The sequence below is a fragment of the Podarcis filfolensis genome (genome assembly GCF_964270895.1).
Source record: "Podarcis filfolensis genome assembly, chromosome: 8".
NCBI classification, from domain to species: Eukaryota; Metazoa; Chordata; class Lepidosauria; order Squamata; family Lacertidae; genus Podarcis; species Podarcis filfolensis.
This window is the reverse complement of record NC_139611.1, coordinates 22,646,047-22,658,512: the sequence shown is the minus strand read 5'-3', so window position 1 is coordinate 22,658,512 and position 12,466 is coordinate 22,646,047. Positions and strand designations below refer to the sequence as shown.

The following is a 12,466-nucleotide window of genomic DNA, read 5'->3' as shown; positions in this document are numbered from 1 at the left end:
CTCTCCTACTTTCAAGGCTCTCCGGGTTCTGGGAGATGGAGGCTCTGAAATGCTTTCTAATGGCAACGTGCCAGCTGGGTTTGCTCTAGCTCTCCCATGATTTCCGAATTTCCCCCCTCATCTGCCTCTGAGCTCTGACCTCCCTCAAACCCCTGTAGCAAATCTGCTGTCTTCCTCTTCCTTAAGTTAGGATGGGGAAGTGGTCTCCACCATTCCTCCTCTGCTCAGTCCCTGAGAACTTTGCCGGCAAGTAGACCAGACCCGAGTGATTGCTTCACACACCAGGGTTGGGGTAACTCAGTAGCGGTGGCAACCCCAACCACTGCTTGCCACCACTGTTGTCGCTGGGGCTCAGTTGGCCTCAGTTGCAAACACGTGCGATTAAGGCAGGCTATGTTAATACCTGTATATGGGGTCCATGAAAAAAGGAGACGGCTTGGCGTAATGCAGTGATGGCTGTGGCGGCATCTGAGCCTGAGAGATCTTGGGTAATACTTCACTGGCCAACAACTTTCTTTCTCCGTACACGTGGTTCCTCCGGGAGTCCCGGCTCCCATTCTGACTGGCCCGGATACGGTTGCCGATGCTGAGATCCAGCGGCTGCTCCTCCCCGGACGGGTGAGTGGGCGGGACTTTGGGGGGCGGCAAGGCTGGCTTGATTTCTTTTGGCTTTGTGGTAAGGTCGAAGGGCGACTCAGAGCTGGTGCTGCCCAGTTTGTGAAGGTCCCTGGGCGACTTTGGTTCTGCCTTGACCAGCAAGCTGTGGTTGAGGGTGCGGTCCGTAAAAGGGTACAGCGAATGGGGGAAGTTGGGGAGGAACTGGAAGGGGAACATGGAATGGTACGGGAGGGAGCCCATCTTCTTCTCCTGCATCCCCATGAAGCCGGGCCCAAAGTACTTCTCCGCGATGGAGGCGATGGCCTTGATGGAGTCATTGGCTGCTCCCGCCATGGGGAGGAGCTGCTCTTCGGGGGGAGGGAAGAAGGAATGCTGCGAGTAGAAGAGGGGGAGGTCACTCATGTTGTTAGCAGAACTGGTGGGCACTGCGCCGCTGCCGAAATCCGGCTTGCTCTCAGACGGCTTGCTCTTCTCCTTCATTTTGTCCCGGTCGCTCTCCGCGTCGCTCTCCAGGTCAGACCCTGTCCCGGTGGTGGTATCCAGGTCCGTTCCTGTGGTGGTGTTGACGTCCTCGAAGTCGCTCGCGTCTGACATGTCGCTGGTCCTGGCCTTGAGCTTCTCCAGGTAGGAGTTCCCCAGGTTGCTGCTGTTGTAACGCTCCTCCCCGGAGGCGGGGTGGCCACTGTTGCTTACGGCCGAGATCAGAGGGAGGGCTGGGTTGCCCAGGGGGCTGGGAAGTTTGGCATCTTGAGTGTGGTTGAGGGGGCTTTTCAGCAGCGGCGTCGGAGGTAATAAAGGGGGCCTGGGGTACAGCGAAGGAGGGAAGATGCCCGGGAACCCAGGGGCGAGGGATGGGAACGCTGGGGGAGCGGGGGAGAAGGGGAGCCCTCCAGGGTGCTGCCGGGATGGGAAGTAATCGCTGAACCCCAGGCTGGCATGGTTAAGGGCAGGAGATGGCTTGGATTTGTCCATCATTGAGCTGGGAGTGAGAGGCAAGCCTGGCCCAAATATCCCCCCGGGGTTGTAATGGTTCTTCCCCTCGCAGAAGCGACGGTGCTTGTTGAGTGAGGAGGTGGTGCTGAACATCTGGCCGCAGTCCTTGCACTTGATCTGGGTCCGGCAGTCGGCATGCATGCGCTTGTGGCGGCACAGGTTGGAGAACTGCGTGTAGGACTTGTGGCAGACCTCACCTAAAGCATCAACAGAAACCAAAATACCAAAATCCAATATGAAATTAATATGAAAGAACTGGTTGGAAATCAGGTGGTGTTTCATAATAAAGTAATGAACAGAACTTAGTTGGATGAGTGATTGAGTGATATTTGTAAAGAAAAAGATCAAAGGAACGTATATAAAGCAGAAAGAAATGATATTATACAATGTAAACCTGTGTAAAAAAGAATGTTATATCAAACAGTATAATGAAAAGGATGGGAAGGATTGTGCGGATGAGTACTTTTACTATGTAAATAACTTTGTTTCTTTTTTTAAAAATTGATTTCTTTGTTTCTTATCTTTGTTACTTCTTTATTTCTTTATAAATATTCTATTTTATATAATTTTCTTTTTTTCTTTTACTTGTTAAAGAGATAGTACATAATGTTTGTATAGACATGTGAATGTTTTAATCAATAAAGAATTGATAGTTTTTTTAAAACTATCAACCTGAAATCATGATCGTTTGTTGTTATTTTTTACTGGTTTCGGGTGCCACCCTGTTGAAGCGGAGCATGGGGGGGGGGGGCGAGGAGTAACATCATTTTACATATAAATTTCAAACATAACCCCTTAGCCCATGTAGCCCAGTGCTGCCTTGCCCTGGTGAGCCAGCAACTTCCCCAGTTCCCAGCAGCAAAGGATTTCGCAGCAAGCAAATTTGCAGAAATGCTGTGTCCTAGAATTGTAGAGTTGGATGGGACCCTAAGTGTCATCTAGTCCAACCTCCTGCAATGCAGGAATCTCAACATGGGGTTCCCCATCCAATTTGAAACCACACCGGACCCTGCTTAGCTTTGCAAATGTGCTAGCAGTTTGATTGCTGCCCCTCATGTGAACCCAAAGTAGTACTTTGGCTTACCAAGCCTATTACCTCACTGGAAATATTGGCTGAGACAATTCCTTGTGTAGAAGATGACGGTCACATCCACACCATATGTTTAAAACACATCCACTGCACATTTAAAAAGCATGGGGCTTGTCCCAGAGAACCCTGGGGGCTGTAGCTTACCCATCACAGAGCTACAATACCCAGCACAGTTAACAAACTACTCAGCCCTGAATACCTGAAGGAGCGTCTCCACCCCCATCGTCCAGCCCGGACATTGAAGTCCAGCTCTGAGGGCCTTCTGGCACAATAAAGTTGCAGGGAACCAGGCAGAGGGCCCTCTCGGCCTTCTCTAAAGAATATAACACCGGTCCATATAACACTGGTCCTAAAGGATCTTCACTGGCTCCCAGTATGTTTCCAAGCACAATTCAAAGTGTTGGTGCTGACCTTTAAAGCCCTAAATGGCCTTGGCCCAGTATACCTGAAGAAGTGTCTCCACCCCCATCGCTCAGCCCAGATACTGAGGTTCTCCTCCGAGGGCCTTCTGGTGGTTCCCTCACTGTGAGAAGCAAAATTACAGGGAACCAGGCAGAAGGCCTTCTTGGTAGTGGCACCCTCCCTGTGCAACACCTTCCCATCAGATGTCAAGGAGATGGAGAACTACACAACTTTTAGAAGTCATCTGAAGGCAGCCCTGTATAGGGAAGTTTTTAACGTTTAACGTTTTATTATGTTTTATGTGTGTTGGAAGCTGCCCAGAGTTGGTTATTTCTGCCCAAGAAAGGGGGCAGGGATGAAGTGGGGAAGGGCTCATTGCACAGACACAGGAAGAGCCTCGTGGATCAGACCCAAAGGTCCCCATAGCCTACGACATCTGCCTTGCATGCAGAAGGTCCCAGGTTCAAAGACCGGCATCTCCAGGTAGGGCTGGGAGAGACTCCCCCTGACTGACAGCCTGGAGAGTCCCTGCCAGTCATTGGAGGCAATTCTGAGCTGGAGAGATCAATGGTCTGACTCTGCATAAGGCAGTTTCCTATGTTCCTAGGATTCGGGGGGGTGGCATGTGGGTGTGCGCTTGCTGCAACGAAACGCGCGCAGGCAAAATTGGCCCGACTGACTGCGGAGTTCAGCTTTTAACCTGTCAAAAACAAAAAAACCCTGCCTCAAATGTTTACTGAAAAAACAGGAGCCGTGCGTGAAGTGGGGGGTGGGAATTGCGGCAGAATTTAATCTGGTGCTCTGACCTATAAAATTACAGCGGCTGCTGCTGGCAGAGGCCGGAGGGGGTGGCGGTGGAGGCTGCAGCTCAGGATATGTGCAATTATAGTGGCTGGCCCGCTCTCGGAGGCAGCCATGACAACTTACATATGAAAGGTTTGACAGTGCTGTGAATGTGCTTGTGCTGCTTTAAGCCGGAAGAAGTGGCAAAGGTTTTCCCACAGTCAGGGCAAGCGTGCGCCCGTGCGCCTACGTGCTGAGAACGGATGTGCCTCTGGAGGTTGCTGGGGTCAGTAAACACCTGGAAATAGGGAGTGCAGAAAGAGAGAGAGAGAGAGAGAGAACTGTTTTGAGGAACAAAGCCACATAAATTCATCTCACTGTGAAGTTCTGTTTACTGGCGACTTATTTATTTCATTTCATTTATATCCCACCTTCCCCCTCCCTCCAAGGAGCCTAGGGCAACATATGTGGTACTGCCCCACCGCCTTTAATTCCCACAACAGCCCTGTGAGGTAGGGTTTATTTCTGAGATTAAAGTGTCTTTTTCACTTTTTTGCAGAATTGTTGCGAAGAGCAAGTCAGCAATAAATCATATGGAGTAAGTGAAGTTAACGCTTTATTAGAAGTATAAGGTCAGCTCAAGAGCACCAGGCCTAATGACACATCAACTCTTCTCAGTAGGTCTTGCGCCTAAGAGGTAGTTGTGGGGACTGAAGGTCCCCACCTTCCCAGCAAGTCTCCTCCTCTCCTAGGTCCTTCCCAAGCAATCCGAGACAATGCCTGCATGCCTGTCTCTGTTCCTCCCTCTTCATGCCTCTCCTAGTACTGCAATTCCAGTGGTGAGGAGAGCCTGTTGTAGCAGGAGGGAGAGAAACCCTGGCTTCTTCACCAGCCTGACTCATCTCTGCCTCTTGGCCTCCCTCCTCTCTGCCTTCTGCACTTCTCTCTGCCACAGACTCTCCCAGCTCACTAAGCCGTTGCCTCCTTAACTGCCAACCCCTCCACTTACTCCCAGTCTTCTCCCTCTGACCACTCATCTTCATCCCACCACCTCTTTTGGGGCTCTGAGCCTTCTTCCCTTGGGAGTTCCCCTGTGCCTCCCACCATTCCTCTGTGTCCAGCCAATCCATGGCATTTGTTTTATTTCAAAATAGTCTTCCTCTGTCCCTTTATTTCCCCATTTTCAAAGGAAGGTAGGGTTGATCCTCTTGAGTGGTTGGGACCACAACCAGAGTCAATCAATGGCGCCCATCACAGCCATACCTTTACACAGTTTTCACATTCAAATCGCTTGCCACTATCGTGCGACATCTGGTGACGAATCAGGTTTGATTTCCAGTTGAAGGCCTTCGGACACTGGTCACATTTGTACTCCCGTTCCTCAGTGTGGATGATCATGTGCTGTTCCAAGCTGAAAGAGAGAAATGGGCGGACATGTTGCACAGATACTACAGGTCTTCCCATCGCTACTAACTCTAGCAAGCCTAATTTTGAAAGAGGTCTAACAGGGCAAGAGGGCTACAGAGTAAACCTGGTGCCCTCCAGGTGTCCTGGACCAACTCCAACCAGCCCCAGCCAGGATGCTCAGCATCTCACCGGTTCCCAGGTGCATTACCTGTATTTGTTTGGGAACATCCTCTCACAATCCTTGCACTCGTGGACCTGCCCATCGGAAGCCCCTTCCTGCTTGATCTCCTCGCTGAGGGTCTCGTAGAGGGAGCTGACGGCATTGCAAGAGTATTTCTTGTGCCGCCTCATGTCCATCTTTGACTGGAAGAGTTCATCGCAGTCCTCGCAGCGGTACGTGTGCACTTCTAAGGAAGGAAGGAAGAAAAAGAGTTTGGATTTGATATCCCGCTTTATCACTACCCGAAGGAGTCTCAAAGCAGCTAACATTCTCCTTTCCCTCACAATAAACACTCTGTGAGGTGAGTGGGGCGGAGAGACTTCAAAGAAGTGTGACTACCCCAAGGTCACCCGGTTCACCAGATTACAAGTCTACCGCTCTTAACCACTACACCACACTGGCTGGAGCGGAGAACAGGACAACATCAGAAGAGCCCTGCTGGATCAGGGCTGTTCAGCCCAGCATCTTGTTTTCCCAATGCCAACCAGATGCTGAAGGAGACAGGGCTGGGGTCACCAACCTACATGGATTAAAACTCACAGAGCAGAGGGCTGGCTACTAGCTGTGATGACTATGCTCTGCCCCCACATTTGGAGACAGCAATGGTTCTGAACCCTGATTGCTGGAAACCACAGGAATGGAGATCACTCTTGTGCTTGAATCCTGATTGCTGGCTTCCCAACAAGCATCTGGTTGGTCCCTGTGAGAACAGGATGCTGGACTAGATGGGACATTGGCCTGATCCAGCAAGGCTCTTCTTATGTAAAATGCTGATTAATTTTCATGAGGACTTCCCCGCCTCCTGCATTGCCAACTGATGTGGAAATGTGGAGAACGGAACTTGAGGCTGGAAGAATGAGAACCCAAAAGGAACGGATTTGCCTTGAGGCCTCCCCAAGCCATCTGGTTGGTCTCTGGGGAAACAGGACGCTGGACAAGAGGGGCCATTTGTCTGATCCAGCAGGCTCTTCTTATGGTTCTTCCTGTATCATAGAAGCGAGGAACCTTTTTATGTCATGCAAGTGGGACCAGAGCCAAAATGATATGCAAACAATATGCAATTGATTACACACACACCCTTTTTATTTGTGTTGAAATGAATGGGGTGGAATGATGGAAAGACAATGCATCTTGCATTATTTACGCAATCAATTGCGTAATTTGTTCTGCAGATTATCCAGGCTGCACAATTCTGTCGCAATGGCCAGTGAGAGAAGTAACGACGGTCTTGGCAGAAGGCAAACCGCAGCAGGATGGAGACAGCGCTGCATGGGAATGCAGAATGGAAAACCTTCTTACCTCCCTAGCCCAGAGAGTTTAATCTGAAGGCAGACTTAAGTTGGGGGTGAGGCGGAGGGTGAACGAAAAGGCAGACATTGTCAGCAGCACTGACAAAATGCAGAGAGATGCTGAACTAACCATTCACCAAGACCAAGATTAATTATGTCTTTCCAATGAGGAAAAACCAGCCTTTTAGGTTTTCCAGGGATTCAAATATACATGTAAAGGGGGGAAATAAAAAATAAAACTCTGTCCTCTGTTTAAATACGAAGTCGATTGCTAACCAGCCGCCACATGAGCAACTGAAGCCAAAGGGAATTCCGAGGCACAGCTCTCTCCACGCAGTCAAGGGGAAGAAGCCAAATTCTTTGTTTTAAAGAAAAGTGACGGGGGGAGGAGGGAGAGAGAGAGAGAGACCTTCTAACGCACATAATAAATTATTGTAGTCAAGGTCAAACAAATTAAAAGGAGGGCAGCTATTATTAAGTTTACAAGACAGCATCCTGACCAGAGTGCCAAACCAAACAATCGGCTTAGCGCTGTAAATTTTCCAGCAGAGCGGTTTCTGGGAGGAGAGTCGGGACAGAGCAGGATTTCTTCCTCCTCGCTTGAAACAGAAGCTTTGGTAAATTTCTTCTTCTTCTTTTTTCCTGCTTTTGCTTTACGGTTTCCCACCTTCCTCAGCACTGAAATCCTCCATTTCAGAAGCTTGCTTTGTAATTAAAGCCTCTTGCTCACTCGCTTCCTCTAACAGTTTTACTGCTAATATAAAGCCTGTAACTGTCACTACTTTTTAAACTGTTCTTATTCATATTTACAGAACAAACCATAACATTCAATTTAAAAAGATGAGCAAATAAACAGAGGCATAAAGGGGGGGGGGGGTTGTATCCAACGCCAGTTCTTCACAGAGTAGACCACTGAAATGAACGGACCTAAGTTAGTCACATCCATTGCTCCCCATGGGTCCATGTTGCATAGGACTACATTGGATACAACCCTTATATACAGCCACTTTTGAATTGCCCAAAAAGAGAGACAGGGATCTTGAAAACAGAAGGCAAAAGATGACAGTGATTTCAATAGGGCTGTATGCAGCTAGGTCCTGTGCAGAGTAGACGGATTGAAATTAATGACCTAAGTTAGTCATGTCCATCAATGTTAGGTAGGACCAGCCCTGGATACAACCCATAATGTTCACATGTTCTAATTCTTGAAGGAGCGTCTCCACCCCCGCGTTTTTCCTAGACACTGAGGTCCAGTGCCGAGGGCCTTCTGGTGGTTCCCTCACTGCGAGAAGCCAAGTTACAGGGAACCAGGCAGAGGGCCTTCTCGGTAGTTGCACCCGCCCTGTGGAACACCCTGCCACCAGATGTCAAAGAGAACAACAACTACCAGACTTTTAGAAGACATAAGAAGGCAGCCCTCTCTAAGGAAGCTTTTAATGTTTAACAGACCACTGTACTTTAATACTTTGTTGGAAGCTGCCCAGAGTGGCTGGGGAAATCCAGCCAGATGGGCAGGGTATAAATATATTATTATTATTATTATTATTATTATTATTATTATTATTATTATTATTATTATTTACAAATGCAAACTTAGACAGAACTATAATCCTTTAAACAGGAATACAAGACATCTCACTCTAGTGGGAACAACAGGGCTCAGGTGACTGGTGTGTCTGCTCAGTTTGTGTTCCAGGTCTTAAAGGGTTCCAGGTCTTACAAGGGTCTAGGTCTTAAAGGGTTGATGGGCAGGTTCAATGCTGCACTCTCTTTTTATGGTTCCTTATCTTGACACTGGACTGAGAAGACCGTTCTCTCTAAACTGGGACATGTGGTCACCCTATTAGAGAGGCTGGTTGCTGGGAAGTGGGGTCAGAGGATGGGGGGTCTCTCCCTGTTGTGCCTTCAGCCACTTCAGAAGGGAGTTCCTGGGTACTGGCTCCTCCCCATGGTCTGCAGGAAGAGCAGAGGTTCTAAATGGAGGCCGGGGGTGTGTGGCTTTGGGCAGCCAAAGTGGGAGGAAACTCTGAAGGCAGCAGCAAACGATCAGGAGCATGAATGAGAGGGCGTAGTCTTGCTGCCCAGAACCAGGCATTGCCTCCCACCCATCCTGGATGAATGGGCACTTGCAATCCTCACATCCCTTCCAAGTGAGCGAGCCTCGTGGTCGAGTGCATCACGCCTCATACTTAAAAGCTTGGTGGGCAGGGTGGGGGGACTGTTGGGACATCTTCAGTGCTTCCCCTCAGTTCTGAATATCTTGCCTGTTTTCTGCATGATCATGCTTGAACTCTATGTCTACTGCCGTGCCTCATGAATGAAGCTATCCATTAGGAGTCTGTGTTGGGTGCAAAACAGGACACCTACTGCAGTCAGATATGTTACAGTTCACCCTGCTCAGTGGGAAATAACCAACCCCTATAGAGCTCTAAATCTCTCTCTGACTTTATGGGGAAGGGAGCACAGGATCCTCAAAGCAGGTCTGTGCAGCCTCAGGTTTGTGGGCTGACCCTCCAGATCTTGGGAGTCTCCACAGGTCACACACACTGGGCCACGCCCCTCATTGGCCCTGTTCTGCATCTTCCCCTAGTGATTTTACCCAGAAAGCAGTGTGTTGTCTGGCCATGCTTGTACTTTTGTCACACCCACAGCTGAGGAAATAGGGCCCCCTGGTCTGGAAAAGCTTCCTCACCACTGCCGTAAAGCATGTTAGTAGAGCTGGTTCACACATAACGCCAAGCCAAACCAGAGTTTAGTGTGAAGGCACAAGTGCAACGGTTCTGTGGAGACACATAGATCAGTGGTAGAGCATCTGCCTTACATGAAAAGGTCCCAAATTTGATCCTCAACATCTCCAGGTATCGGGCTCAAAGAGATAGTTCTATCATCTATCTATCATCTATATCTATCTATCTATCTATCTATCTATCTATCTATCTATCTATCATCTATCTATCATCTATCTATCATCTATCTATCTATCTATCTATCATCTATCTATCTATCTATCTATCTATCATCTATCTATCTATCTATCATCTATCTATATCTATGTCTAACATCTATCTATCTATATCTATCATCTATCTATCTATATCTATCTATCATCTATCTATCTATCTATCTATCATCTATCTATCTATATCTATCTATCATCTATCTATCTATCTATCATCTATCTATATCTATGTCTAACATCTATCTATCTATATCTATCATCTATCTATCTATCATCTATCTATCTATCTATCTATCTCTATCTATCTATCTATCTATCTATCTATCTATCATCTATCTATCTATCTATCTATCTATCTATATCTATCTATCTATCTCTATCATCTATCTATCTATATCTATCTATCTATCATCTATCTATCTATCTATCTATCATCTATCTATATCTATGTCTAACATCTATCTATCTATCTATATCTATCATCTATCTATCTATCATCTATCTATCTATATCTATCTATCTATCTATATCTATCTATCTATCATCTATCTATCTATCCATCCACCCATCTGTCCATCTTTTTCTCCATGGAGCTCCATGCAAGGTTCTCCCCCTCCCCAATCAATCCGCACAATAACCCTTTGAGGTAGGTTTGACCAAGAGTGAGTTACTGGCCCAAAGGTCACCCAGTGAGCTTCACGGGGATTCGAACCCTGGTCTCCCTAAGTGCGACACTCTAACCCAGAGCTTTCCAAACTTTTCATGCTGGTGACACACTTTATAGACATGTATCATTTCGTGACACAGTAATTCAGTTTTACTAGCAAACCAGAGATTAAATTAACCCCTTTCCAGCCCTGCAGCCGACACACTAACGTGTCGCGACACACAGTTTGGAAAGCTCTGCTCTAACCTCTGCACAACACTGGCTTTTGCCTGAAATCATAATGGCTGAAATCCTTGAGAGAGGCTGCCCATCAGTGTAGACAGACCACTAGATGGACCAATGGCCACACTTGTATTAAGGTGGCTTCCTATGTTCCTTGGGGTTAGATTAGGACTCATGGCATTAAGAGAGGGGTTGAATCTCTCCAGGCAATTCTTTTCCATCATTCTTTCCTGCCCTCTTTGTCAAATTTGTGTTACACGCTTCTGCCTTATGTTCCATCAGGAACACTTAGGACATAGTGAGAAAGTAACCGGGGGAGAAGAGGAAGGGGAGAGAAAAAATTACATCAGGCCGTAATAGCTTTCAAAGAGACCAAGGGGAACATAATTGTAGGATCTACATGCTAATCTACCAGAACCGTATCTCAAAGGAATTCAAGAGCCCTGCTCAAAATTCCTGCAGTGATAAGGGGGTCTGCCACATTTGGCTGCGGCTTGGAGAAAAAGATTTTAATTATCTTTGTGTGGAACATTTTAACATTTCCTTTCTTGTGCAATTCAGAGTTGCACTGGAAAAGCAAGGTGGGGGGAGAGACCGAGCCTTGTCGAAGGCAAAAAAAAGAGGGGGGGGGGATAAAAAAGAGGAAAAGAAGAAAGACAAAGTATTTAAAAAGTCAAATGTTTGATGATGATAGGTTATTATGTTTGGGAAGCAATTAGCCGGCAACTGCCTGCTACTTGATACACTATTAGGAGGTGGTAGATAAATACTGTGGCATGTCAAAAATGGAACATTGTTGGAAGCAAGGTAAATGGGGTTTTTGGGGGGGTTCGCCCCGCCTGGGTAGATTCAGAAATGTGTCATTTTGGAATGAAATGTATGACGCTCAACAGATCTTCCAGAACTAAGCAGCCTTCTTCTCCCATTTGTTTCATTTCCTCCCTCAGTATCATCACACCTACAGTCCAGGAAGGACCATACCACGTGGCTGCTGGGAGCATGCAGTTTGGCTTAAGAGCCCAATTCTGAGGATGGGTCAGTGGCCAGGAAGCAGTAACACCGTGGCTTCAACCCAGAGGAAGATGTCTTTTCCTTTGTCAGACCCGCTGTTCCATCTAGTTCAGTATCATCTACACTGACTGGCAGCCCTGCCTGGAGATGATGGGGATCAAACCTGGGAACTGCTGCATGCAAAGCGGGTGCTCTATCACTGAGCTGTGGAACTTCTCTTAAGACATGGGGAAATAGGAAAGTGCCTTATACTGAGTCAAACCCACTGGTCTACCTACACTGACTGGGGGTGCTGGGGACAGAACCTGTAGCCTTCTGCATGCAAGACAGATGCTCTGCTTTTGAGCTACAGCACTTCCCATGCCCACAGGGCAACATTAGAAGCAGAAAGGTCCACACCCAAGGCTGCTGATGCAGCCACCATGCCTGCAGAATCTCCCAGCCCTCCCTACCAAAAAGCATTCCATTTTACAGAACAGAGAGTAGTGTACATGCCAAAGGTCAGTTCCTCAGCATAGCTCTCCTGCAATGAGGATGAAGAAAACGAATTAAATAGCTGCCAACTCGTCACCCTTTGCGGATGCAGATACTGTAGTCCACTTCTTGGCAGAGCTCGTCACTCTTATGATGGAAATGCTGCAATCAGACAATGGGGCAGAATAACAAGCCGAAAAGAAACACTCTAGTGCATTGACCCTCTTGGCTTGCCATACCAAGAACTGCAGTGCTGGCTCTCAGTTTCAGTTCTGCATTGCAAGCTGCATAATTTGTTCCCTCCGCAAACCGCTTGATAAAAAAAGGTGTC

The 12,466-nt window shown here is 47.6% G+C and overlaps 1 protein-coding gene across 5 annotated transcripts in view; it reads right to left on the bottom strand.

The window, feature by feature from the left end:
* The window catches only part of PRDM16 (PR/SET domain 16), a 455,494-nt gene that overhangs the window by 33,649 nt on the left and 409,379 nt on the right, over nt 1-12,466 (bottom strand). For all 5 annotated transcript variants that reach the window (XM_083628521.1, XM_083628523.1, XM_083628525.1 and 2 more), the window contains exons 6-9: nt 5,502-5,700; nt 5,150-5,297; nt 4,031-4,184; nt 404-1,808 (exon numbers count right to left, since the gene is read on the bottom strand). In XM_083628521.1, coding sequence (XP_083484647.1) covers nt 404-1,808; nt 4,031-4,184; nt 5,150-5,297; nt 5,502-5,700 — 1,906 coding nt within the window. The remainder of the gene's footprint in view (nt 1-403; nt 1,809-4,030; nt 4,185-5,149; nt 5,298-5,501; nt 5,701-12,466) is intronic.